General features: G+C 41.7%; 3 protein-coding genes and 1 long non-coding RNA gene across 6 annotated transcripts; 3 read left to right on the top strand and 1 right to left on the bottom strand.

Moving 5' to 3' along the window:
- The first annotated feature begins 16 nt into the window (after nucleotides 1-16).
- LOC106638106 (uncharacterized) lies at nucleotides 17-15,009 on the top strand. The gene is made up of 10 exons (XM_014351152.2): nucleotides 17-292; nucleotides 591-683; nucleotides 6,019-6,198; nucleotides 7,775-8,339; nucleotides 9,000-9,226; nucleotides 11,443-11,572; nucleotides 12,381-12,521; nucleotides 13,063-13,247; nucleotides 13,329-13,552; nucleotides 14,346-15,009. The coding sequence occupies exons 2-10, from the start codon at nucleotides 612-614 to the stop codon at nucleotides 14,461-14,463; spliced, it is 1,842 nt and encodes a 613-aa protein (XP_014206638.2). The 5' UTR covers nucleotides 17-292; nucleotides 591-611; the 3' UTR covers nucleotides 14,464-15,009.
- Nucleotides 13,971-17,476, bottom strand: wus (TM2 and DnaJ domain-containing protein wurst). Its single transcript, XM_014351153.2, has 5 exons — nucleotides 17,179-17,476; nucleotides 16,944-17,091; nucleotides 16,007-16,371; nucleotides 15,789-15,896; nucleotides 13,971-15,711 (listed from the first exon to the last, which is right to left on the bottom strand). Exons 1-5 carry the CDS (start codon nucleotides 17,428-17,430, stop codon nucleotides 15,499-15,501), a joined length of 1,086 nt encoding a protein of 361 aa, XP_014206639.2. The 5' UTR covers nucleotides 17,431-17,476; the 3' UTR covers nucleotides 13,971-15,498.
- Nucleotides 17,477-19,350: 1,874 nt separating this feature from the next.
- Nucleotides 19,351-22,742, top strand: LOC106638029 (uncharacterized). 3 transcript variants are annotated; one of them, XM_089589509.1, is made up of 5 exons: nucleotides 19,351-19,901; nucleotides 20,120-20,982; nucleotides 21,400-21,669; nucleotides 21,802-22,213; nucleotides 22,291-22,742. In XM_089589509.1, the coding sequence occupies exons 1-5, from the start codon at nucleotides 19,653-19,655 to the stop codon at nucleotides 22,555-22,557; spliced, it is 2,061 nt and encodes a 686-aa protein (XP_089445635.1). In that variant the 5' UTR covers nucleotides 19,351-19,652; the 3' UTR covers nucleotides 22,558-22,742. The 3 variants fall into 3 exon arrangements, with proteins under 3 accessions (XP_089445635.1, XP_014206528.2, XP_014206527.2); XM_014351042.2 differs by having other exon boundaries at nucleotides 21,400-21,717; nucleotides 22,299-22,418; XM_014351041.3 differs by having other exon boundaries at nucleotides 19,352-19,901; nucleotides 21,400-21,717.
- A 91-nt stretch (nucleotides 22,743-22,833) lies between these two features.
- LOC149375262 (uncharacterized) lies at nucleotides 22,834-25,406 on the top strand. Its single transcript, XR_016292873.1, has 2 exons — nucleotides 22,834-23,637; nucleotides 24,930-25,406. It is a non-coding gene; the product is annotated as an uncharacterized LOC149375262 (long non-coding RNA).
- Nucleotides 25,407-27,604: the final 2,198 nt, after the last annotated feature.

Below are 27,604 nucleotides of genomic sequence, written 5' to 3'. Positions count from 1 at the left end.
TTCGTCCGAGCAGCGCCTCCCGTCTCTCACACGGACAGCCGTGCGAAAGGGGGCTGGTGCCGCTACCCACTGCGATTTGAACTCTGGCTAGTGAGCGCTCGGCCCTTGCGACACGCGTGTTCGCCACTGCCGGTTCCTCCGGCCAGTCGTCGTGCGTTTTGTTGCTCGTCACGCGTGCCTCCCGAGCGCAACGATGATACATGGGCCGAGCAAAGATGACGCCGGTGCCAGGAGTACCGTGGCCCACATCGGCAGCATCCCTTGGGGGAAAAACGACAGCGGCCACTGTGCGGTGAGTATATACTTACGTGTCTTTACGCGCCGATCGTTTATTCAATCGGCGTACACGTGATGCCCTACAGGTGGACCGCGACCTTCGAACTTTTTTAACCCCTCGAGAGCCAAAACTTTCCTAACGCGTGTCGATCGATTTTACTTTGATTAAATCACCGCCAGGCTAGGCTCTCCGGTTACTACATGACTACTATATTGAAAACATACCGAGTTTATAATATATGTGTACATATTTACTATGCCGATTCCCGTTGCATCTCTATTTTTCGTTTTTTTTTTTTTTTTTATTGTTGCAGCTTATTGACGTCGTTTGAAAAATGGTGCTGACGGGATCCGTTCTCGAGTCCGAGTGTCCCAAGTCGCTCGGCCGCAAGATTAAGATAAGGCAGGTTGGTATAGCCTCGAGCGCCCCGATTTTTCCATCCTTTACCGAATATCCGTTTAGTGCACGTTACAATGCCTATACCATCCTGTATCTATAGAAAAAAAAGAAAAAAAAATTCGTGTGATCGTTTGTTCGTAAGCGAGCAACGGACGATCGAAACGCGACGGGTGGCCTTTTTTTCCGCAATATAATACGCTAAAAGTGCGGAATCAGTGGTTTATTGCTATACGCTACGGGATTTACTGAGAAAAAAAAAACGAGTCCCCGTGGTGTAAACTGGTGATTAAAAGGAGTCCCCGCGAGTGCCATGAACCTGCTTGAGAGTAGTCCCGCGGGAGTCGTACGTAAAGTATAGCCGCTGCTCCGTGTGTAAAATACAACACCTCCGCGATTACCCCAAACGACTACTCTCGGACTTGTTCGATGTACGTACAAGTATAAATATGGTATACCGATCTCGAGAAAAACAAGATTGATATACAGCGAGCTCGTTGGCTTCGGCTCCGCAAAAACAAGCGTATTTTTCCCGCTGTGCGTGCAATATACATAGTATAATAAGTGGTTCTATTGTGGTTTGTTTGCGTTTCACGCGCTCGCGAGCATATGGCCATTATCACCGCGCTGGTAAAAATTTCCAGTGAAGGGGATACCTCGGGAAGTGGGTGAAAAATAGCTTCTGTCGGAGATACAATTTTGGAGTAGCAAGCCTCACGCGGAGGTGGGAAATTGTCGATATACGGACGATTTTGTTTTTCACCTCTTCCTCGCTCGGGGTGCAAATCGAGCGCGAGGAAAAAGATGTGTAGCTGGCGGGACTTCAAACGCGCTCGCAAAATCCACGTCTTCCTGATTCGTGTTTTCTTTTTTTTTTTTTTTCTTGCTTTCGACAAAGCAAAGCGCGGACTCGCGTGTTTTTGAGACTCCCGCAAACTATTTTCAAAACAAAGGGGAGACGAAAGATACGCTTTTCGCCTACACATTGTATTTGTCGGGAAGCTCAAAACAGGGAGAATCGGGGCAACATCGTCACACTTCAAATTTAACCCGCGGGAGTAACGTACGCCTCCGAGTCATTTGGGGGGAGAGAGGAGAGAAGGAAAAAAAAAAAAAAAATATTGCGCAAGAGCCACGTAAACGGCATCCGCAATCGGGCAACGCGACCTTCGCATATTCCAAAGTGTAACAGCTCATTCGAGGGTGGCTACAGGGGGTGGGAGACACGAGGGTGTGAACGAAATTTTTTTTTTTTTCTTCTCCCCACGTATTGCTGTACCCTCGATGGATCTTACGCCCATAAGTATATAGGTATGAGGAAATGAGAAAAAAAATTGAGCCGAGAGAGAAATACATATCACAGTATAAATATCAAGTGTATATACATTGTAGGTACAGAGTGTAAAAGTAGTGGGCTAGTGACCCTCGGGGAGGCGCCCGACGGCAGCCTTGACTCGCACGAAAGCTCGCCACAAGACCATTCAGGCCGAAGCAGCAGCTTTACTCTTCTCTCGCGTCCAACGCGCGTGTGCATATATACAAAGAAAACTCATCGGAATTCTCTTCCCGTCTGCTCGTCTGTCGTCCACTCCGCTCGTATAAAATATACATTACACTCGTGTATCGACATTGTTATATACATGTTCCGTCACGGCCAGAGGGAGCAGCAACAACAAGCTCCAAAAGCTATGCATATACATGCATGTATATCACTCAAATGTATACTTTAAAACCGAAAAAGCTCGCAACAATCGCGTTATCCGCTTATACGCTTTAGCCCCGACAATGCAACCCACGATTCGCTGTATGAAATATGTACCTACGTACGTGTCGGCCGAGTTTGGCCGATGCCGAGGAAACCGGAGCTTTATCGCGCTTTCACATATATACGTACACACGAGGCATACATCAGCCGGGGATGTTTTATTATGCACGCGAGCTTCCGCATCATAATATCAGACCGAGGGGGCAGAGGTGGCTCGCGCGAGTTAACGAGCTAATACCCGAGGTGCAACAACCCGCCGGTTAATTCCCGCCGTTGGACGTGCACGCGCGGCTCTTTTGCCGGGCTTTCGATCGATCGATCCTTCTACGGTGTTTTCGCGTCTACTAATCAAGCTTTTTTTTTTTCGTTTTCGCTTGAACCACGCGCAAGTTACGTGCGAGCGGAGCTCCGGGAAAATCGGTATGAATCTCGAGTTTTCAGCTAATAATGTAATCGGGTCACGTATGTATGTGCAAGACTCGCGAGGGCCGTGAAATTGTAATCGAGGTCCTTGTCGCGATCGAGTATCGATGAAATCGATGGGTCTCTTTCTCCTCCCCCCGCCTGATCGAGCACATCGCGCGCGCATCATTTTCCAAAAGTTCCCCGAGATACAAAAGAGAGCAGCTGAGAAAAGTTGATGCGAAAGAAAGTCGATTGGGGTACGACTAACACCCACAGCCAATATACACAAGGGCTCAATCGAATCTGTCCTTCCCCCTTGGTATACATAGGTATTTACGCGTATAGCCCCTCGATCGAGTTTTCAAGGCGCACGATTGCCGATTTCGCTTGGCTTCTTAACGATGTTGTTGTTATACACTTTACTCTTGTACTTTCGATAATGGCTCTTCTCTCTATACTGTGTGTGTACACGGGGCGAGTACGTATATAAGCTCCTTACACACGGTTCGCCTGTGTATATAAGTTTGCAGCTTATTGCCCCAACAAAGCAACTGATCAACTATAGCACTTAATTGTATATAGCTGTACAAGGAATCGATTAAGATGGTGATGGATTGGCCATTATGCGGTCAACCTTTAACAACTAGTGCTCTTTTCAAATTCATCCGATGTTATCCTCCGCGTATAGTTATGTTGGCTAAAAAACCTAATAAAGAAATTAAAGGATTTAAATTCATTAATACGTACCGATGCTGGGACATCTCGCAAAAGTAGATGCCATACCACACGTAAGTGGGCCCTTTAATTATATACTTATTTGACCGTTTCATCGTGTAAAATCATAACAATATAGCAAACTTGAAAAATACTTCCTAGAAAATTCCTCAGTACGTAATATATGTATCCCTGCGTCCGCGTCTTACCGTACTCGATCTGTTCTACTTAAAAGCCGAGATGAAATTTCCTCCGCGGATTACCTATCGTATATAGTGCCTATATATAAATACGATAGAAGCGTATAAATACTTTTCAGGTAGAATTTATAGGTGGTTCGCAATCTATAGACTACAAGCACATAAAAAAAATCTCCCAATATATCGTTCGAAATATCAATCACTATCAAAAAATCCTTTAATTAAAAAAAAAAAAAAAAAATCTGTAGCGTGCACAAGAGATGATGCAACTAATCGCGGCATCGATTTGCTTTCATGCAAAAAACGAGTGGAGCACTTTGCTCTCGAGCACGCAAAAATCATTAATTCATATTGCTATCCGCGCGTGAGGCTTGAAAAGTGAAAAATCAAAAAAAAAAGAAAGTGAAGGTGAGAAAAGAGCAGAGCTGCGAAGACGGAAGGGAAATCGATCGATTTCAACAGGAAGAGAGAAAAGCAATCAAAACACCAAAAAGTTTATGCATGCACACACAGACACACACACGCGCGCGCGCGGCTTAATAGCCAACTTTGCCAGTTATGGCACACACATAGCACACTTTCTCACTTACGCGTGTATAACATACGCCGCGTTAGCTCTATTCCCTTCACCCAACAATAATCGAGCATATAAAGCGCACGTACAGCTTAATAGAGCCAGTCATCGGCAGAGCTTTAATTTACCCCCCCCCTGTCCCCTCTTCTCCGTGTGTACATGTATATGCTGTGGCCCTCGAGGCCTTCGGACAATTTCACGATCGATCAGATAGCCCCGTGTACACATAGCGCCCTACACCCATATTATATATACCATCCACGTAGAGGTATCTTGATGAGATTTTTATTTACGAGCATACCTCCCTCTTTGTCGCCTTCTCTCTCTCTCTCTCTTTTGTTCTCCGATTTTGCTTCATCTCCGATGGCATTGTTTAACCACACACTGGTCATGTCCGTCGAAACTTTAGTTTTTTCTCTCCTCGTTTTTTTTCTTTTTTTTTTTTTTTTTTTTTTTTTTTTTTTTTTTTTTTTTTTTTTTTTGTATAAACGTACCCCAAGGCGGTGGGTGGCCAGTGTGGGGTTCGTTAGAGGCCAAACGAAGGCACAGAGATCCGACTGGCCGATAAAGCCGCGTGGAAACGTTCGCCCGACACGCGCGAAATCCACACCACGTGCGCCCTCGCTTATACGATATTTCGGGGGCATGTGTACACACACACACACACACACAACAGGAAATCTTTCGATTTTTACTATCGCCCGCTCATCAATGACGCCCGAGCTTTATATCTCTTTTTTTCCTTTTTTCCTTTTTTTTTTTTTGTATAAGCAATTACATGTAACAACTGTATCCTCCGTTGCAAACGTGTGCAAAGTGTACGGGGTACGTGTAAATCTCCAGCTTCCCGTAAAATCACGTCTCGCGTTTAAAAGCACACGCGTGCAAAGGCGTAAACACCGAGCTTTCGCCAACGTCAGCCGGCCCGTTTGCGCGAGTAAATATATACGCACGTGCATGTATATCGGTATTCGGTAAAAGCTCGTAAAAGGCTCCCCCACCCCCCGTGCCATAAGCCTCGTAAATGCCCGTACATGTAGGTATACATCGAGGGTGAAAAAAAAAAAAAAGAAAAAAAAAAACAGTAACAACAACGGGGATGGAGGGACTAAAATTTACGCGCGCAAGTAGTGGTTTGCGCCCAAACTTGTCCCGATGTAAACAGAGAGGCGACGAGTAAACAAGCCCCGATGCGCGCATATGTATACTAAACCCAAAGCTTCGAGATTTTATGGGTATGTACACTTGTTTTGCAGATTCATTGTGTAATTATATAGGTACGGGGGAGAGAAATGGATCGATCGAAAGTTATACAGTGAGCACATTCAGCCGGAACCAATGAGGGACGGTGGCGACAGTGCACTGGCAATCCAACGGGGTTATTATTGCGTTACGTGACGATTACAACCGTACCGGTATATACTTGGTGAAACAGTGTGTATAAACGTATAAAAAAAAGGGGGGAGGGGAGGGGGGAAGAGTTTAATTGGATCAATCTGCATTTATCGAAAGAGAGAGAAAGGAATTGTATTTATAGAAGTGACCGGGTGTAGCCAAGGTCCGACGTGTAACCGTCAATTGCACGCAGGTGGAGTTGTATATACACGCTTCCAACTGGCGAGGGAATAAAGAGGGATTTTTCCTGATTTTTTATTTTTTTATTTTTCTCCGTTTGCAACCGTGGCAGGACCCGCCGGCACCGGCGAGCTGTTCACGGTCCGTTTTGGCTGCCTCGGCTGGCCGGACCGGCACGAGGAGGCTGCCCATCGTCACCGCGGTCGGAATGACCCACGGGGAACCTGGCCTCTCGGACACGACTACCGCCAATCTCGGCAACGGTGCCATCACCGGCTTCACCCGACATCCTGTAAGTATTGCACACACCTCCTCATAGGCGTATACATTTATCTGTCGCGTGGGAGTATAATTTACGAGCATCACCGTAATACACCCATACCAGCTACTATAATGGGTATACATATACGGAGCAAAATCAACGCGCTTGTATATGTAACGCGGCTGTAGAACGCGCGTAACGGAGATTTTATAGTATACGTGTAGGGTAAGGTGCCGAGGGATGGGTTTTATAAATAACCCGAGAGAAAAATCAGCCGAGCGCTCGCTACAAAGAGGAGAGGCTTCGAGGATATTCCCAATAAATCGCGGAACATGGGGAAGCCTTAGAAAATATTATTCCCTCCTCTGCCGCGTTTCAAGGTAAATAATAAACCCTCGACTCGTCCCTACCTATATATGTTTGAACCCGATATTTTGCGCGTTCGTACATACGTGTACGCTGTATGGACTCGCAAAATCAAGTTTTAGCGCGAGGCAGATGGAGGAGAAAAAAAAAAAATTGCGATGAAACGAGTCGAAAAACAAAGTGAAGAGGAAATTCGCTCCGTTGAAAAGTTTGATCGAACCCTCGGTATCTCGTCTACGATGGGTGTATGTGCTCAAAGGCAAAAACTCGCGAAACGCGGGCATTTCAACAGATATTTATACATATGCAGAGATAATAATATGTTCCTTTCTGATGCTGACGCGTGCAGTATATAAATATGTCGCTGACGATGCTGTATCTATATTATATGCTTGGCCGACATTCGTACGTCACACGTAGACAATTCGCTCGGATTTCATTGTAGTGGTTGGCTACTCCCTTGCGGCGAGAGAGCCGCAACTCCTTTGCAATTTACAACGTCGGCGAGAAGACGGTGACTCGCGAGATTGATGGTGACAAGAGAGAAAAAAAAAAAAAAAAAAAAGGTGCCCACGTATACCGCTCGTTTAAAAGTACCTATTGATATATTACCCTGTACGCACGTGTATTGCAGATAAGTAGAGTATATTAATTTGGGCTTAGCCAAACAAAGGGAGAGTTACATAAAAATATATTTACCGGTCAAAAACCGATTAAAGCTTGATTTTTTTTTTCGATCTTCCAAAGTAGGCCCAAGTACCCTTGAATGCCGTGTAACGTAGAAACGCGCCGTAACGTTGCAATTTACATTTTCCCCCAAAAGCTTTGATTACCATACATTTGTATGTACACAGACACACAAGCGTGACGGTACGTCGGTAAAAAGCTGCAAGTCACACTCGCGTACACATGAAAATCGCACGCTGGAGAAAAAACAATGCGACGCTCGCTCGGATGTACATATACGTATACGTAACATCCGCTTGGTCACCTTGAAAAAGTTTCCATGTATCCTCTCTCCCCTGTCTCGTTGTTTCGCGCCACCACGGGAACAATCGAGCCCGCGTTTTCTCTCGAGGCCATGTGCACCCATACAACGCACACAAAAGGTCTCAATAACTTGATGGGTATAACGCTCAATGAAATTATCCTCGAAACATCGTTATGTATAGCTCGGAAAGGGGAAAAAAAAAAAAAAAAAAAAAAAAAAACTTGTAACCCAATGAAACAATGTTCGAAGCTGCGCAAGATCCTGGTACAGGAGAGCGTGAAAAGCATCCGAGCGTCGCCGGAGGGAGGCACCGTCACTGCCCTACTACCCCGAAATAGCATCAACAACAATATAAACGGCGCTGGCGGCAACAACGCCGCCGCTCCTGCAGCCAGTGGGCAGCCGTCGGCGCGCCACGCCAAAGACGCACCGACAGCCGCGGCGAGCCCATCCAGCCGCTCCTTCTTCTTCGGCACTGGGCCGGTGAGAGGAAACGCCGGGCGGAGCGGCGTCAAACCAGGGCCGATCGGCAAGTCAGCCTCGGTGCCGGCGAACCTGCTGAGAGCCGATTCCGGCAAATCCTCGGCTGCGGGTATCCTCAAGCGCTCGAGCTCCTTCTTCGACGGCCGGGGCTTGCGCTCGCTCCTGCAGAGGCGCTGGCGCAACCCGGCCGGCTCGGTGTCGCCCGAGTTGGGCCGCAAGTGCGTCTCGTTCAGCGCCGACACGAGCTTCCGCGAGTCGGCGGGCAAGAACCGCTGCGCCAAGAAAACCCCGCTGCACGAGGCCAAGCTGTACCGCAAGGGCGTCCTTCAGGGTGAGTCGGTTGGGGAGGAGAAGCGGCTCGCAGTGCGCGCGTGTAATTTTTTTTTTTTTTTTTTCCAATTTTTTGGTGCTCTGATGATTCATACTTGACATGTATAGATCGCGTGTGTTCGAACAGTGGTGCAATCGGTATACAAATACACGTGTAATTTACCTGCTGCGAGCCACTCTCTTTCTCTCTACACAACAGCCATAAGTATATATTACGCGATTCGATGCTCTCCCAAGTTAAACTAACAACAAAACAAAAAAAAACAAAAAACCACGTTGTGTTGTTCATTATACTCGCCCATACGTACAGGGGAATGTACCAAGAGATCGTTAAATTTAACCGATCTATACATATATATTTCCGATTGATCGGTGACGTTGTTGTCGGTACACCACGGAGTAATACATTCTAACAACAGAGTATATAGGTACATGTATATATATATAAACATACACAACGAGGAGAAAGAGTTCGGGGCTAATTGTCGGTGACTACATGTATATCGAAAAATATAAGGAGGTTCCGGAGCGTGCGTTGACACTCGCTTGTGGTGCGCGTGCGACGATCGATGTGGCGTGTAGTTGAAATTTGATGGAGCTTGGGGGAGCATCGGGGCCGAATCGGCTGACGTCTCAGGGAAAGCCATAAACTGTTGCGCAGATCGCAACGGGTGCCAGCCCGAGGAGCGGTTCAGCCAACGCCGGAGCCATCGCTCGCTACTGTTCTCGCCGGGGGATACGACGAATCTGCCGTTGTCCTGGGAAAAGTCCCCGGGGGGGCCTCGGGCCCTCCTGGGGGCGGCACAGGACGGGGACGACGAGCTCGCCGGGAGGATTATCGCCCGGCCAGGGGACGTCGACGTCAACGCCGTCGACAACAGCGGAAGGGTGAGTCGAGTCGTGCATCCTTTTTTCTTTTTTTTTTTTTTATTCACATCACTTATCTCGTAGAGGGCGGGGATACAGTTTCCTTTGCACTATCGTTAAATACTCTGCTGTCACGGGCACACGCGGTAAATATACGGCTCTTTTGTATACGCGCACGGGGACCCGTGCGAGAGAACGGCCTCGCTCGCGCTCCGATGGGCTTCTCCTACTCCGTCGCGCGATCACGCTTTATTGATTATTGATAAAAGAATCGAGCCCCCCCCCCATCGGTGGGTACAAGCACAAAGAAGCTTTACATAATGCGGAGCTCTCCCGTGCAAAAAACCCGTGTGTCCTCCCTTACGGAACGCGTGATATATATATATATATATGTGGGTTAAACGCGCTCTCCTTGGGGGGGGGGGGGAAGAAAAAAGAGGAGGTTGCCGGTCACCGTGTAGACTCAAAGAGCCGACTTTATTTCCTTCATCTTACGAGGAGCTTTTTACAAGTGCCCCCCCACTGTAACTTGTACGGTGCTAGTACTCTTGCGACTTTTATTTTACATCATCATCCTCAAGCAGATCCGATCGATCATGACGATTCTACCTACCTCCTCCTCCTTATGGTAAATCATTTTAGCTGAAAGCCGCTCGAGGATTTTTCAATTTTCCGCATAAAGTGTGCACAATGACAAAGATTTAGGTATATACCCTTTGGAAAATTATGGTTCGCCCGATGACGAGCAAACGACGTAGTTCACGAAAATATCTAGTATACGCGCGTATACGTGAAGTTGATGTTCATCGTCACTCTTTGTACTTATATATATACATTTAACTTGACGTATCACAAAAATAAATCACTGGTGTGCGCGTATATTTTTAGAACCAACCAACCCTGTTTTATATAAACATGTATGTACAAATGTATATAGTTGAATTAACGCGCGCAATTATTTAGTCAGACGTATAGTACTTTACCGGCGCGTCATCCCAAATGACCTTCGGGCTGTTAATATACAAACCTACATATCTATATACGGTGCATGTAACCGTATTTTAAGTATAGAGTTTTTTCTCGGGCAGATAAGAGCGAAGGAGCCGTTTCGATTGAAAATCGCGTACGGGATTTATAAATACGTATACGCGCGCGGTATGTAAAATAAACATAGGAGGATGGGGTTGAGGGAGGCGTTACGCACATGGCAAATGACGCGCGCACGTGACTTTGTTCGCTTGCGTGTATACGTATACCCATCTCTTGTACATACTTTGGGGTGTACGTATACGCATGTACAACAAAGGCAACCGCTGCTCCGCTTTGTGAATTGATTCTCGATAGCTTCAAAGACACCGGCGACGCCCGAGCCGATACGCAATTCTGCAAAACCTACATGTAATATTATAGCCGCGTAACACGTGTGTATTATATACCTACATTGTCATATTAAGTACGGCTCGATACATATACATTTAATACTCGAGCACGTAAAAAGATCGTACACGATTTCTCTTTATCCCCGTTTGTTTTGCACGTGTAATAATTACGCGTCATCCCCTTACATGTTGGCTCTGGTTAAAAAACAGCGAGGGATCAATCGGCCCTTTGACATCAAATTCCGTATGCTGCATTGAAAAATGGTCCGCGCGCACACGAAGCTCAACCGATGCGACACTGTTGTTCCTTAACACCACTGCTCCTGTAAATATATGCAAGCTCCTTCCCCTTTGTTAAAAACGCTAGTTCGGCGTTTTTTACCCACGAATGTGTAAGTACACGAATATGGCATTCCGCTCTCCGTTTGCTCTTCGTTCGACTTCTCTGCGAGGTTGCTTTGCGTATATATATTTATACACATCGAGCATCGCACTCGAGCCTTTCGCAGAAACAGCGTCAGAGGCGAGACACAGAGGGGTCACGTATAAGTAAGTGGACGGTATACATTTCGAGAGCAAAACTATGTGTGCGTCGGGACTGGCGCGGTCATCGGGAGGACGAAAAATTCCAATGGCCGAGGTTTATTTTCTATTTCACTTTTTCCCCCCCTCCCCCTCCACATCTCGCAGTTTCGGCAACAATAGCGCGAGGGAGAAGCAAAGGAGCGGAAGAGAGTGCGAAAGCAAGTTTGTTATCCTTGGCAAATCGGGGGGTAAACACATACACCGAGCTTGCACATTATATATATGGGGGTTGTAATGACGCACGATGTATCAGTGCACGTTGCTTGCTTTCAGAGCGCCATCAGTCACCTGGCGGGCAACGGGAGCGCCGTCGTGCTCGAGGACTGTCTGGCCCTTAGGGGGGCAGACGCTAATCTACCGGACAACGAGGGCAACGCGCCCCTGCACTTTGCCGCCCAGGCCGGTGAGTTTTTGGGCTCTTCCTCCCAATGTCATGATATTGTATGCAATATAAGGAAACAGAGGCGATGTAACAACTGATCGTTGTTTTCGTCCGAAAGGGAGACAAACTGTACACCCCCTCTCGTCTCTTCGGACCATTGTGCGAACGTGTCCGCCGATGCTACAGAGTATTGTATATTGTGGGGGGTATACAGCTTATCGGAGAATCCCCGCGTTGCGCAACGGCTCGTGTAAAAGCGTCATCGTTTGTACGTTCTTTTTTTTTGGTTTTGATGGTCAAATGCGTCATTTCCGCTTGTGCTGCAATAATTTTGGTTAACGTGTAGGACACGAGAGATCGGTAATCAAACCGCGGACGGTTGCGCAACACTGCACTGGCCGATGTTTTTTCATCTTATGCCTTTGATTGCCGGCTTTAAGGCCTCATCGTGTGATTATCGTTGCATTTGTTTTTCTGGAAAACGTGTATATACTACAATGATAATACATTACGTATATACACGTACATGTCGATCAGTGAGATGGACGGCTCGTAAACGTTGGGTTTTGAATAAAGAATGTGTGTACTTGTAGACGAGTGAATCAGGAAGGATGAAAAAAAGAAGACAACGTGCATTTTTTTGCCGATTGAAATTCAGAGGGAAGAAAAAGAAACGTACGATTGTACATGTAACGTATTGCATGAATTGTAGGTGCGCGTTTGGGGAGGGAAGAGAAAAACGGAATACGCGCGCGCGTCGTTTGGCAAAGACAATAAACGAGAGTTGATGGTTATCGGGTGGTGTTGAAACTTTGTTCCCAATGTTTAGGCCAGACGGACTGTTTGAACGTTTTGCTGCAGAGGTGCCCGAGCATCGAGGTCGACGCGAGAAACTCCCTCGGGTTCACGCCCCTCATGAAAGCCGCTCTCCAAGGCAGGACCAAGTGCGCCAAGATACTACTCTTTGCAGGTACACCTCGTCCATCTGTTGAATAATCGGTACAATCTCTTGCTCGGAGAAAAAAAAGCGCTTCTGCACAGATTTAAAAATATACCTCGGAAAAACAGCAGTGAAGCTCAAACAAGACGCGCGCCATCATCAATCATCGTCAATTTTTTAATACTTTTACGTGGTGCATGATAAATAATTTTACTACGTGATGACGGGTGGAAACTGCTTGCACGAAAACATTTTCCACGATGCAGGAATAAATGTGTTTTTTTTTTTTTTTTTTTTTTTTTACGTGGTATAGTTTGGCTTTTTCTCGATTCCAAGTTTCTGCAGTTCTAGAAATACGTACAATTGAACAATAGTTAATAAAAAAAAAAAAAAAAACAATTTATTAGCTTCTTTTATATATATTATGTATAAATAAAACAGAAATTGGCATTTTGGTGAGTATTTTTTGTTTTTTTCTTGTAAAAAATGAAAAAATGGGAAACGCAGAATGAAATTATCATGGGTAAACGAAAAAGGTAGGATAGTTAAAAAAAAGTAGGATACAATGCAGGTGCCAATCCGACGTTACGGGACCACGGCCGAGGATTGAGGGCCGAGCAGTGGGCGCGCTTCTGCGGCAGGTACGTGTGCGCGGAGGTGATCGAGCGGTTCGCCCGTTCCCGGCTCCTCGAGAAATCGACCTCCTGCAGGTGGGGCTCCGAGCCCGAACTCGCCGCCCAAGTGTTCCAGGGCAAGGTAATCAACGCATCCCCATTATATTATCAACCATATAGTACACATGCATAATATATGGTGTTTTGCTTCTGGTGGGTGCAGCTGATACCCCTCCCGTCGTCGCCGATCCAGCCGCCTCCGAGTGGCCTAAAATCCAAGATCCGGCGCGTCTTCCGCACAACCTCGGGCTCGGACAAGAGCTTCTCCCTGGTCTCGCAGTTGACGAGCGCGGCCCTGTGCGCGAGCAGTCCCGTGCTCCCGAAACCCGGGGACGTCTCGCCCGTCGTCAAGAGCCTCCTCAGGCCCCTCAGCGTGCCCCAGCTAAGGTACTGCTCCAACAACGACTTCGGCATCCACGAGTGCTAGTTTGCTCATTGGCTCGTCCATGCGCGCGTGTGTTTGGCTGTGTGTATATCGTGCACTTGCTGGACAATGTTAATAATAATACCGCTTCTTACAGCTGTTGACTGCTTTTTTTTTTCTTTTCTTTTCTTTTCTTTTTTTCTTCTTCTTCAACAATATGCATTTGCCCGTTGTTTCTGGCGCGATCGCTTTGTTCTACAACTGCTAAAGTCATATCATCATCTTTCCATCATCGGTCTACACGTCTGTGTGCCGTGGGTATAATCGTAAGCCAACAATAATTTTTTTTTTTTTTTTTTTAAACGCGTTGCTGCGAAATGCAAAAACTCTTACAACTGCAGGTAGGTAATGTTTAATCAAGGGACGCTTTAATCGGTAAAATCAACTGTATATTATATTTATTCCATTACGAATTTTCATACGCTTCTCCTCCCTTCTCTTTTTTTTTTTTTTACTTTTCATAAAATTGTATGTAATACTATATTATTGCTACTGCTTACGCATCATACATAAACACATGCGCATAATTTAGACGATCGTTTTTGTCCATGTGTTTGCTATCACTGCTATACTTCCGCAAAAAAAAAAAAAAAAAAAAAAAAAAGAAACCAAACGCTGCCCGCTTGACCATTATGTTGCATATAGTACGCAGAGCGCAATGTACATTGTATCACAAAGTCTTTAGTTTACCGATCACATCACGATTGTTCCTCCGATGTTACTTTTTTCTCTCTCTCTCTCGTTTCTTTTCCAAAGGATAACCCTCGTTACGCCCCAGGATATCATCGACAGTTGCGCCCAGGGTGTTAATTTTACGGATAGTTTCGAAAGCACGATGGTTAAGCCGCCGAGGACGAAAAAGAAGGCCAAATGAGGACAAAGCGGCGATGACGATGATGATGGGCAGCTCGACGACCAATTACCAAAAATACTCCGAATCCACGCATGAATATTATTACATATATATACGCATTCGCGGCAATCGGTGCTGCAGCATCGATCCATATATAAATATATCTGCATTTCGGTAATGTGCGGTCTCTACGTGATTGTGTGTTGTTGATGTTGACGATGTATCCTAGGACACAAGTACTTTTTTGCCTATAAGAATATATATACATACATATATTTTTTTTACTCTCGATTAATTGTAATACATTGTAAAAAAAAAACAGTAAACAGTTGTGGCTCGTACGCGTTTTTTGTTTCGTGGCGCTAGATCGAGCCTATGCATATTTGTACGTTACATATAAGATAACAAATGCATTGTGTATATAAATATATATTAATTGCCTGTGTGTACCGATAACCCAAAGTAACGGCTGTACATCTGTCGAAACCGATTTGGAACTTTCAAGGTACGAGTTCCAGGTATCCTACATAATCCTACTTGAATAATTTTATCACCTCAAAAAATTCTGTAGCCAATAGCAGATGTACGATGATATAATTATACGTACATAAATTATTACATGCGTTACCGATAGGTTGTGCGAGATTGGACCTAACATTTTTGTACGAAAATCTTCCACGCTATGATTGTCTCGTTTACAAAAAAAAAAAAAAAAAAAAAAATATACACTTATACATATTACGATACGCATCGTTGATATTTGTTTAAAACAAGCAGTGGAAGGAGCGCGATTGTTTATTGCACAAACGAAACCGATGATCGTTAAACGAGCAACTAATACATTTCGACCAAAGTACAACAAAGCGCGGCAAAAATAAAAAGACGCTGATGTCTCATATAACATAAACAGTGAATTGATATACTAATATACCTAATCGCTTGGCGGAATAGCTCGAGGTACAAACGAATCACGTTCCAGAGAGCCTCCGAGTCGCAGATAACAAGAAAAAAAAAAAAAAAATTAAATAAATAAATAAAACCGCACAATCACGCCCATCAGAGCGGATCGGATTTTTTGTTCTTGCGCTGCCGGCGGTTTTTCGCGCTCGACAGGATCTCGTAGGCCTGCTGGATATCGAGGAACCTCTCCTGGGCGGCTCGACGCTCCTCATCCGTGCCCTTCACCTTGTCCGGGTGATGCTCCCTCGAGAGCGCCCGCCACTTGGCCGTCACCTCGCTCTGCGACGCCGTCTGCGAGAGGCCAAGGACCTGCAGGACCATTTTTTCCCAATGTAAATTATTTCCATTTATTTTTTGTACGTGCACAATCCAAGTGTATACAATACCTTGTAGGCGTTTATCTCGCCATGAGGGTCCGTCAGGTCGATCAGTTGGCCCCAGGTCGCCCAGAATCCCTGGTGTTTCGCTTGCCTCCACGTTTCCTCTAAGCTTGACTGAAGCATCAAAGATTTCATTTTCTTACATGGATAAAATATGTTGTCAACGGGGACAAAAAGTTTGCGTTATCGAGTTGTCCTGTGTATTACGTATGAAAAATAATGACCTTGAGATCGAGCCATATCGGTGATGTCAAAAAGTGCTTGACGGCCTCGGACAGTTTGATCTCCTCGCCCTCGCTGTCGGTGAGTGAGGCGTTGAAGTACAAGAAGCTGGACCAGAGGCAGCAGTAGACGCAAGCAAAGGCACAAAAGACCGCGAGTCTGCGCAACCCGTTGCGCTTGGGTTTTTTCTGGAGGCGCCAGTTTTTGGAGAAAGTGTCGAAGGTGAGAGTCGACGCGAGGACCATCAGACCCAACCAGGTGCTGTCGTCGCCGATGTAGTACAGAGCCGGATAGCACAGGTACGAGACGACGAGGGCCAGCCAAATCGAGCCCCTCTGCCTGCCGACATTGCCCACCATCCAAGTGCCTAAATTCTTTGCTGTTAATTTTCTTTTTCCCCTTTTTCGTGCGCTTGGATTACATGTGTATATACACATTCCCATATCCTCTACGCGGACAATCGTATTGTCTTTAATTTGGTCCAGCCGACAAACGGGTTGCTCCACGTTCATGAAAAGCTTTCAACTTAAAGCCCAAATCGACCCATTTTTAAGTCTATAAATTAAGGCTCGTTCAAAGTAGTGCCATTGATTACTTTTTCATTGAAAATTCCAAACTCATCCTATAAGTTAAGCTACATCGGCTAGATATTGTTTTAGGGCCGTAATTTCCCAGAAAAGATAATGACCGGGACCACGCGAAGGATATGGAATCGTGTGTCTGCGATCGTGGCTTTTCATGGATTTCAACATATACATATACAATATATATACATTGTATAAATTGCTCGCGAGCAGAAGTATAAGTACAGGAGCAGTCTCATTATTCTTATCGTTTGTAAAAAGTGCAATTTTTGCTCGCATACGAGTGTCGATTGACGGAAAGAAAAAAAAAAAAAAATTTCCACGCAAGAGGAAAAAAAAAATCGATATGACTTACCGTAAGCGACGGCCAGTGGGACAAAAATAATGAGGTGCTTGAAATTGATCCCGTTAATTTCGTCCTCGGGTATTGCTACCAGAACGAGTTGGCCGAACAAATACGAGACCACGACGGCTCCCAGGAACCTCACGCTCTCGAAAGGTGGCTGATGCGGTACAACAAATCATTGTTAAAAAAATTTTAATACATGAAAAAAAAAAAAAAAATTTAAAGCAAATCATGACGGGTGTACCTTTTTGTTGATTCGAACTTGGTGCTTGAACCAGTTGACATAGTCGGGGTGGTCGTTAGCTTCGGCCACGTAAGTCGGTATTCTGTAAAGATCGCGCAGCCAGCCGATCCCGAAATAACCACCGATGGTACAAAACCAGATGAGCGCCTGGTCGTCGCGACCGAGGTAGACGTGGTGGGCCCCAAACAAGCCCCCAAACAACCACCAAAAGTACGCCCACAGCTTCGACTTTGGGCTCGACTGCTTCGACATTTTGCACACTTGATGCCCTTTGGCCGATCGGTATTCTTTTTTTTTTCTTTTTCTTTTTTCTTTTATCAGCGAACCAACGCGGATCAAAACACCTGCTCACACGTATACCTACACGTCACCGCTGACTACCCCCCTTCCCAAGCGCAACGGCTCGTACAACGTATGCACGACCTTACCACTGGGACACACGATATCACATACGCACTAATCACAAGTGGAATTGACAATCGGCGACTTGAATTCGTTTAGAAGTTGCGAGAGAGAGAGAGAGAGAGTAACATACGGAGTAGGGACCGTGTGTAGGGCCCCTCGGGGAATGTGGGGCAGCTTGTGTGGCGCTCGACAGGCCCAGCGTCTCGAGACTGCAGGCTCCTCGGTAAATAACGGTACCGCTGGCGTGCCATGTGGCTTTTCGGCCCGAGCGTCACTCCAGTCAAACTATAACATCTGCTTCCAAGCGTGTACGCATTTTCTTGTATTTTTATTTAATTACATTTTAACGATACTTTATTTATCTGCTGTCCAAGTGAGTCGTCACGACAGTGGAAGTTTTATTCATTAGTTAAAATTTTTTACAAAACACATGTTATATTTTCGTTTCGTCGGTCACAACTTATCCAACAGGCATTTGTGTTTAGCTCCGATAAGGCTCGGCTGATAGTTGCGTGTCAATTCATCCGTTCAAATAGCCGTTCAGTTACGCAACTGCACGCGTTATACGTATACAAAACAGATAAAAGTTTTTATGTTTTTCTCCAAGTAGATCTACTTTGCTGCTATCCGTATCTAAGTAAAGTAAATTTTTTTTCATCAATTGCTCGTTTCGATGAATAACAATATGGTTACAATATGCATTATCGTTACAGGAGCAAGATGTACCGTAATTGTACACGAAACCGGTTTTTCATTACGCTATTAAATTTTATTTTAAAATATGTATGAAAAAAAATATAAGATATCGATGATTCCCAGTGAATTGATCAAACGCAGCTCAAAAATTTAATTCAAAACGTGTATTACCAGTATTATTGAGAACATCGATTCAAACACCGATCGAGTTGGTTTGGTATGATCGTTACTACTGGAAATTAAGTACTATCAAGCTGTACCCGGTGTCGCTTATTTGTATACGATTTATTCTTCCCTTGATTTTTTAATCCAATTTTTATGGGTATTTGATTATTTTTTCCATCGAAAATTCGGATCATTTTTCTAAGTAGGTATATACATGAATGACCTTTGGATTAAGCGTCGAGCCAACAACCAATCTGATTGAACGGACTGGACAAGAGTTCTGGAACTGTCTACAAAAAAAGAAAAAAAAAAAAAAAACCCGCGATAATAAAGGAATACTTTTTTTTAGAATTTTTATTTGAAAAGTTTTAATTTTTCTGCTTACGTACTGATTAATTTATATATGATTTGATGAATTTTAGAACGTACCTATTTCTCAAATTCTTTAAATAAAACAAATTCTGACATTAAAGGTGATACACTCGCCATTTTATAGTCATTCGCTAATTTGCTAAAATTTATTTGTAGGGTTTCTTGTGATTTATTTTGTTTAAATTTTTTAAACTTATTTGGAAATTTATCAACGTGTGTGTGCAGGTGTATTGGAAAAAAACACAAACAAGCCTGAAATTTGAAAAAAAAAAAAAATTATTACTATATAAACGATTTTTCTCAAATTAGTACATGTAAAATTTCTTATCATTGTTATTCTTTTCCTACATGAATTCCTTCCCAACCAAGTGTAAACTATAACAATTGAAGTGCATGGTGTTCTCAGTATCCACTATCTGTGCGCGCGGTAGCGGTGCAGATTAAGGACAAGGCAAGCAAAGCATACTGCGCAGTGAGCACTACGCAGTACGCGCAGTGGCGCAGTTCTGCCGATTCGGCATTTCATTTCGGCCATTCGGCCTCCAATCCTCCATTATCCACAATTCACATTATCTACAATCCACACTTCCCCACACAGCCAATAGGTATATTAAGTTTTAAGTATATCAGCTCCGAACCGAACACAACCTCTCAGTTGATTCTCAGGTTTCACGTCTCAGTGCACATTGAGCTGTTCTTGAGCATATAGTATTGCATAATTAAAAGTCGCAATTGTGTAGGGGGTTTAGTTGAAATAGTGCGATACTTATAGTTGTCCCAAGTGATTAATAAAATCCACAAGAGAACAAAAGCACCAACATTCAAGATGTCTTGTAATGGAATGTACGAGCTCATCGCGCACTCATAAAGATTGGAGACGACAAGTTAAAAAAGAACGACGCAGACGCCTGAGACGGTTAGCCGCGCGAGCTAGAGACGGGGAGGCCGAGCGCCTGAAGCAGCGGCTAGAGAACGATCCGGACTACGCTCGTTGGCAAGAAGAACAGGCCAAGCTCGAAGCCAAGCGAGAAAAACTCGCCGAGGAAGAGCACGTCAGGGCCGAGAAAGCTTGGTTAGACGCCGAGGTATGCACACTTACGCACACATCCGTGATAATCTGTAACGTTTTTTTTTTTTTCTTTCCCTCTATCTGGTTTTTTTTGTTATAAATATATCGTGCATTTACTGTACGTTATAACAATACTCCAGTACTTGATATACATGTACTTAATCGTTGACGACGTTTGCTAATGCGTTTGCACGTGGTGGTACTTGCTGCTGCTACTCTTCTGTGTGTCTGTAGGTTAAGGCACAAAAGGAGTGGCAAGTGCTACAAGCAAAAAGGGCGAAGGCTCGGGAGTTGCAGTTAGAACAAGAAGCCAAAATTCGTAAAGAATACGAAGAGATGCAAGATACCGCCAGGAAAAAGAAAGAAGCAGAGCGGCGTCGCCGCGATGAGCAGAAAAAGCTCTTCGACAGAATGAAAAAGGAGATCGATGCCTACATTGATGACGGCGCCAGGACCCCTAAAGCTCTGAGGACTCTCAATGAGACTCAGCCGGGCAAAGAGATCTGTCCCTTCTTCAACAAGACGGGTGCCTGTAGGTACGGCGACATATGCTCCAGAAATCACCAGAGACCTGGTTTGAGCACAGTCATCCTTGTGCCAAACTTTTACACTCATTTTTCTCTGGAAAGACACAGAGACGAGTACGATACCGATAATAGATTGGAGTATGACCACAGAGAGACCCGCAATCACTTCCGTGACTTTTATTTCGATGTTGCACCAGAGCTTGAGAAGTTTGGTAAAATCAAGACCTTGCAATATTGTAAGAATACTGAATCTCATCTTAGAGGAAACCTTTACGTTGAATACATGACCGAGAGAGAAGCTGCAAGTGCTCTGCGTGGCTTGAAGGGCAGATGGTATGCAGGGAGACAATTACACTGTGAGTTTGTCAATCTAAAGTCCTGGAGAGGTGCCATTTGCGGGATGATGCGTTGCCCCAAGGGAAGTTCGTGCAACTTTTTGCACACTTTTAGAAATCCCACTGACGACTACGGAGTTAAAAGTCCACCGCTGTGGCAGAAAAGACAAGAAATGTTCGAAAAGGGAGGCAGTACTAGAGACAGCTCCTCTCGCAGAGGCAACACCAGCAGCAGGTATTCATACGATTTAAAACTAATATTATGTAATTTGAAAAAAAAAAGTATCTTAACCAAGATAACTGGTTTTTCTTCAATAATCTATATAATAATCATACTTATTTATTGTTAACATCATGTCCTATTCATATAGAAAAATATTCAAAATTATAACCTACAATTACTGATCCAATTTACTATAAATCTTTTTATAAAGTTGACCAATATTTTCAACAAACAAAATACGTTCATTTTTATTATTCAAGCAAAACGCCGTGAGATAAGAGCGTAATATATTACTTTTTCTTAAACTTGATGCGCAATAAAGCATGAGTCAAATCGCAGCCTTAATTGTTGCAACAAAAGATTATTTTGTAATTCCAATCACCGAAGCAGCCGTATATAATTTTCTAACACCTCTAATTGTAATTTTAGAAAATCAAACTGGGAAGATAATGACAATCAAGACAGAAGAGACAAAAATTGGAGATGGTCAGAATCTCCAGAGCCCAATGATAGAAGATACGATAATAGAGGAAGGCAACAAAATCAATTTAATAACAGGCCTATGCAACGGAATAATTTCCAGCGCAATAACCAGTTCAACAATAACAATCGTAATTTTGATAACCGAAGAGACAACCGCAACTTTTACAACAATGACAATAGACAAAGGCAAAGGAATTTCAATGATAATCGAAATCGGTTTCAGCAAGACGACCGAGATCGTTACAATAGACCACAGCAGCAAAGGTGAAAATCATTACTTTTTGTTAAAACCGAATTCTCATTGCAAACCATTTATGTTTGTGATTAATGTTTTATTTTCACGTGCAGGCGACAAAACTTTGACAGATTCAGACGGTTCTCTGGCTCAGATGACGGTGAAGATTACAAAATGAATAAACGTCGCGAGAGGCGCTCCATGGACCGGAAGAGCAGATCTCGATCTCGTTTGCGATCTCGTTCTCGATCGGGCAGCCGATCGCGCTCCCCATCTAGATCGCCATCACGCTCACGCTCTCGATCGCGCTCTCGGTCTCGCTCGCCATCCCATTCAGGATCTCGTTCTCGATCACGCTCTCGCTCGAGGACCCGCTCTCGTAGTATGATGAACGAACAAATGATTGACATTGAAGAAATCAGGGGTAAAAAGGGCAGACCTGTGCACTCCGCCAGTAGATCTCCCTCTCGGGAACGCAAACGCAGACCACCATCGCCAGATGCCAAAGACAGAGGACATGGAAAGGTAGGTCGTAATTTTCACGACAGCTAGCGACGAAACGAGATATTTCTGTTTGAAAATTGAGTTCTTTGTATTTACAGGTCATCAGAAAACCACCGAGTCAGGGCGTTTCTAAATGGGATAATGAAAAACGTGATTCAAGCCCAAGATGCCGGGACTCTCGTTCACGTTCACCCTACAGAGGTAGTAAACAGAGTAAAGATAATCAGCCCAGTCACCGTCACCATCCATCATCAACTATACAACAGGCTCCACCGCAACAGTCATCCAAACACTCGTCAGATAAACCTAGATCTAAGGGTCAAAAAGATTATGAGTGGGACACGACCGATTCAGACAATGAGTGATTTTTTTGAGCAATTATATAAATAATTACACTGTATTAAGTGTATGATAATGAATATATTCCTCATTTCAATTTCGTGACTATATGGCTAAGGGTCACCAGGATATGACGATTTAAAGATCAGATAATTAGATTTTAATCCATTATACATGTATTGACTTGATTAAATAGATAATAGAGGTAATATTCTGCACTTGCTTTCTTATGGCACCTGTTTTTAGCAACTTGGCATTTTCAGAAGTTTGTAAATTATACGAGACTCGCTAAACATTGGGTGCCTTTCAAACACAGATTACTTTGTCATTCCAAACATTGAACATAGACATGCTCGCTTTTTTTTAGATATTCCAGTAGGGGCGTAGTACTGTGACTCGCTTCTATCAAATCAGACATAAATTTCCTTTAGATTGTCATGATTAATATTATATTTGTGCATTGCAAACGAAAGTGAAATTTTTTTGTTTGTGTACTCATTTGTATATTTTGGCACAATCAGCTTCAGTATATTTTATAGGTATTCAAGGCTTAAGCAAGATTATAAGGGAAGCAGAATGTTAAATAATAAATTTATTTACATCCAGTAGATTGTAACCATCGCTATGGTTGAACTTGGTGAATTCTACGTTTAACTATCATAAACGTTACTTACTGGTAAATAAAAAACAAATGGCACTGTAGCGGTAAAACGAGCATTTCCGTAGTCTTGGTCCGGTAATACTTATTTTAGAGGAAAAGGGACTGTAAGTTCGAGATTAAACGGGTTTTATGCGAAGCTTTTACGTCTTATACCGAGCATGATAATTACGTAAAAAGTAGACCAACTCAGTTATTTTATTTATTCAGTATATCAGATCATATGAGCATTAGATTATATATTTTTATAATAATTTGAATTAAAAATCAGGGATATGAGCACAGATAATATTATGCAGTATTTGAGTACAGATCAAGCATTAGACATCGCGTATTTTGTGGATTATAGAAAATTAACAGTATTCCAGATTAAAAGTCATATTTTTGGTGGATCTTCTGCTGGAAATGTAGCAGTTTGGATTGTAAATAGTATCCACGTCTGGTTCAGGTAATTTTAATCCTTTTTAGTTCATGACCATTATTTACATTCATTTTCTGTTTAACAACATGATTCCAACTTAATATTACTTCAAAAAAAGGCAATTTTTTGGTCTGGTTTAATCGAAATAACTGAGCTTGGCTAATAAACGATTTTTTTTTATATTTAAATACAATTAGTTATACGTTGATCTTGTTCCATTGCAAGCTTAAACAACCTCATTAACAAGTTTAATTTAATTTGTAGGATATACAAATTCAGTGAGTTTAAACATGCAATGATTTATAAAAACTTTTATATTATACAATTTAAATGATAATATCGCATAAGTGTATGAAAGGCGAATAATTTTTTTTTTTCACTTAAATATATGAAAAAAATTAATTCTCAATACTACCACGAAACTTTTCTTCAGAGTAAAAAATAATCAAGAAATTTAACATTTTAATTGAATTTAATTGAGCCATCATACACCTACACTATGTATAACTACTTAAATAAATACGTATAAATAATACTTCTACAATATAGTAGCATTGTTATATAGAATTATGGGAATTTTTAGTAAGTATAAATACAATTATTGTGTCTTAGATTTTTTTAGTTGTGAGTCTATGAACGCAATAAAACTCGTTGATATGTGTATAATTTTGATCTAATTTTCATTCAAACGCTTTATTTACCGTTTTACAAACTTACTAGCGTCGTCAATTAACTCTCACGTTTACGTCGTAAAGTCACATCATATATTTCACTATCTCCTTGTCTTTATTTATATACTTGCCAATACACTGTTTCAATATTAATTTCTAACTAAGGTTTGAAAGATTAACAAAACTATTCTTGTACAGATAAAAGTTATATAAATTTTTTAAAAAGTCGCGAGGAAAATATAATTTGAGTAACTATTTTAATATTTTTTTTTAAAGATGGGAAACTATAGATAATAAAAAAAGTCATTTAGGTTATTTTTTTTTTTTCCTTCATTTTTAATTTTTGAAAAAATATCACGTTATTTGAAAACAGATTGATAAAAAAAAAAAATTATAATAAAATATTTACACATTACTATTTTTATTTTTATTTTTTTTATCACAGAGAGAAGTATGAGTTTATCAGAGAAAAAAAAAAAAAATAGTTGGCTGTAACGTTGAAAATACTTTTGTAATGAATAGATAAAATCTTACGAAGATTTATCATGTATAAAAAAAAACTCTCCAAATATGCTATTTTAAAATGAAAAAAAACTCTTACAGTGTTTCGCAATAATCTAAATACTGATTTTCATTTTCCATTTTCAGTCCATGGAAAACTATGGTTAGATACTGGAATTGCATCAGCTATTTTATGAATTACGTGGAAAAAGTATATTAGCTAGCACTTAGAAAATTTAGTTCATACAAAGTGAATTAGATAATTGAATATTCAGAATTTAGAGATATAATCAGTAATAACCAAAATAATTATTTTTATAAGTGTCGTTGATCCTGTGATATCCCATTCAATATTTGTCTGGACAAGTGATAATATTGGCCCACACGGCCATGCCTAGTCAGATTGGTAAAGTTTTCTGTAAAATAATTAGTTTTATATTCGGAAAATCCATGAAAAAAGGTAAACAACTTCTTTCTGGTTGTCGAGGGTGACATGTTGAACTTTTCTCACAGTATACAGCTTATTTTTCAATATTTTTATTATTTATTTCAAGCTAGTAAAATGAAGTCGCCTATTATGGAACAGTTTTATAAAAAAACCTTTAATTTTACTTATAATAGTCCATACATTTTAAAAGTGCTCAAAACTAAATTGAAACGTAAATAAAATAAACCAGGGGTTTTGTACCCTTGTATGCATTTATGAGCTATAAGAATGTGTATTTAAACTATACTTTTTTTTTCAAACAAGTATACATTTTTACGATTTCATAATACCCACTTGAGCGTTGGTCCATACTAGGTGACTTGTAATAATATTTTATGTATCATATTTTTCGATAGTGAAGAAATCCAGTATTTTCAAAATTATATGGTCTCTACGGATTCCGAGTGTAAATTTTATGTAACTAGTAATTTGTGGCCTATTGTAAAAAGCCTTAAGCCGTTTGTGGCTCGACTTTTATACCAATTATTATACAGAACATTTATGTGGTTACCAGTTTTTAAAGTGTATACAAAGCCAGATATACCCTGCCCACGATCAAAGAAATATTACAAACGTGTAATAGTATTAGTAGTGCAAACGTTTTTACCAAAGACACGAGATTTCAGTTATACGATACAAATCCAGCCTCCCATCAGAGTGTCAGCAGAATTTAAGTGAATCGTCAGCTGCGATTACAATTTCAGGTCAGTTTTTTTAAGTCAGTCACATTTCCAAAAATGTGAAAAAATAGTCAAGTTCGCATCAAACTGCAGATAACGAGACTTACTTATTATAGTATACATTAAAAAGACTGACATATTATATGTAAGAGCAAAGTTCAGTGATGTATACTTTTTTTTTAAATATGATATTTTCTATATTTCTATGCATTTAATACATTTTATACTTAATTTTGTTTTACATTTGGAGCAAACCTGAGAATCTATACAAAAAATTTTCAATTAATTTGAAAATTTTTTTTTATTTCACGGTAAGTTTTCTATCCCCACTAATATACAGTAACCCAAGTTCATCGCACTGCGGATGCATTATAGGAAAACATTTCAAAAAAATTTCCAAGTAAATTTAGAGGCGATGATTAAGCACACCCATTGAAAATCCCATTAAAATTCCTGAAATCGCTCATTTCTGTGAAATGTTATACGTGTAAAATATGAACAAAGTGCGGTAAAAGATACCACTTGGCAGAGGATACGTATCACAACGTGTGTATAGTCAACAAGTACTTATGTCACGTATGATACTTGTAGACATTTCAGAATCCCTTATTGATCACCTGATCAGTAACTTTCACAAAACTTTTACATTACTTATCATGAGAGATTTCGTGCACGCGATATTCGCAAGCTTTAATCGATAGATTTGGTGTCGCGACAAGTGATAAGCTTAAAAAAAATCCATAACATTACTTTACTAGAACGATAAGCTGATGTTTGTACTTTTGGCAATCTAACTTTTATCAGTTGATTGTTGCAAAGTCACTTCTACCGCGCAAATAGTAAAAATTACTGTACAAACAGTTTGCCATTCATTATAGCACAGTAATTTTTAGAAGAAAACCCAAAAGAAAAAACCGTTTACTGCACGTTGTTGAATTAACAGTTGCATGTAACTTTTTTCGTATTTGTATAAGTTTTGAACATTTTTTCACGATGACTAATACAGTCGTTAGAAAAATAGGTTTTATTGAAATGAAATAACAACTAAGACGTTTACACGAAATCATGAAATATTTTTCTACAATCAACATATATGGCTTACGGAATTGCAAATTCGTAATTTTTTTCCAACACATTAAATACATGTTTCTGTTTAAAAAAGAAAGATTTGTATACAACTGTATAGAGTTTTGCTAAAAAAAAATTTGAGAAACATGTCATATACCCAGTGATGTGAAAAGTACAAAATGTGTCATTCTAACGTATGTGCATACGTGTGCGTGTGTTATCGCAGTCGTACTTCAGGATTTCCTTGGCCTGATTGTGTTTGTTTGAATCTTAAATTTGTATTTCCTTTTTCTCATAAGTAACTCAAACACGTTGTTTTTCTGTACGTTTGTCCGGAATAATATGTAAGAAATTTGATTAAAAGTAGTAATAAACATAGCAAACTCGTATTTTTGAAAAATTTCGTGTTTACTACTTAAAAAGTTCGTCATTTTTATGAAAAATAAAAGGTAGATGCAGTGCTGATACAAAATTAAAATAAACATTCAAAATTAGCAGATAACAAAATCCTACTAAAAAAGTTAATAAATTAAGACCTCTCGTGTCAATTACTTGACTGTGGCTTTCGCACGGCGTGAATCTGTATT

This window comes from Copidosoma floridanum, unplaced genomic scaffold (genome assembly GCF_036245765.1).
Source record: "Copidosoma floridanum isolate Cflo_tuat_1 unplaced genomic scaffold, Cflo_Japanese_pri ptg000009l, whole genome shotgun sequence".
NCBI lineage: Eukaryota > Metazoa > Arthropoda > Insecta > Hymenoptera > Encyrtidae > Copidosoma > Copidosoma floridanum.
Note: the sequence above shows the minus strand (reverse complement) of the source record. Positions and strands in the feature narration are given on the sequence as shown.

Excerpts from the sequence above, each read along its gene's own strand:
- LOC106638106 (XM_014351152.2), top strand. The coding sequence starts at position 612 with ATGGTGCTGACGGGATCCGTTCTCGAGTCCGAGTGTCCCAAGTCGCTC. Across the intron at positions 6,199-7,774 it reads CCGGCTTCACCCGACATCCT|CTGCGCAAGATCCTGGTACA; the intron begins GTAAGTATTGCA and ends CAATGTTCGAAG. Across the intron at positions 8,340-8,999 it reads CCGCAAGGGCGTCCTTCAGG|ATCGCAACGGGTGCCAGCCC; the intron begins GTGAGTCGGTTG and ends ACTGTTGCGCAG.
- LOC106638029 (XM_014351041.3), top strand. The coding sequence starts at position 19,653 with ATGGAATGTACGAGCTCATCGCGCACTCATAAAGATTGGAGACGACAA. Across the intron at positions 20,983-21,399 it reads AGAGGCAACACCAGCAGCAG|AAAATCAAACTGGGAAGATA; the intron begins GTATTCATACGA and ends TTGTAATTTTAG. Across the intron at positions 22,214-22,290 it reads AAGACAGAGGACATGGAAAG|GTCATCAGAAAACCACCGAG; the intron begins GTAGGTCGTAAT and ends TTGTATTTACAG.
- wus (XM_014351153.2), bottom strand. The coding sequence starts at position 17,430 with ATGTCGAAGCAGTCGAGCCCAAAGTCGAAGCTGTGGGCGTACTTTTGG. Across the intron at positions 16,372-16,943 it reads CCCACTGGCCGTCGCTTACG|GCACTTGGATGGTGGGCAAT; the intron begins GTAAGTCATATC and ends CAAAGAATTTAG. Across the intron at positions 15,897-16,006 it reads CGATATGGCTCGATCTCAAG|TCAAGCTTAGAGGAAACGTG; the intron begins GTCATTATTTTT and ends TTGATGCTTCAG.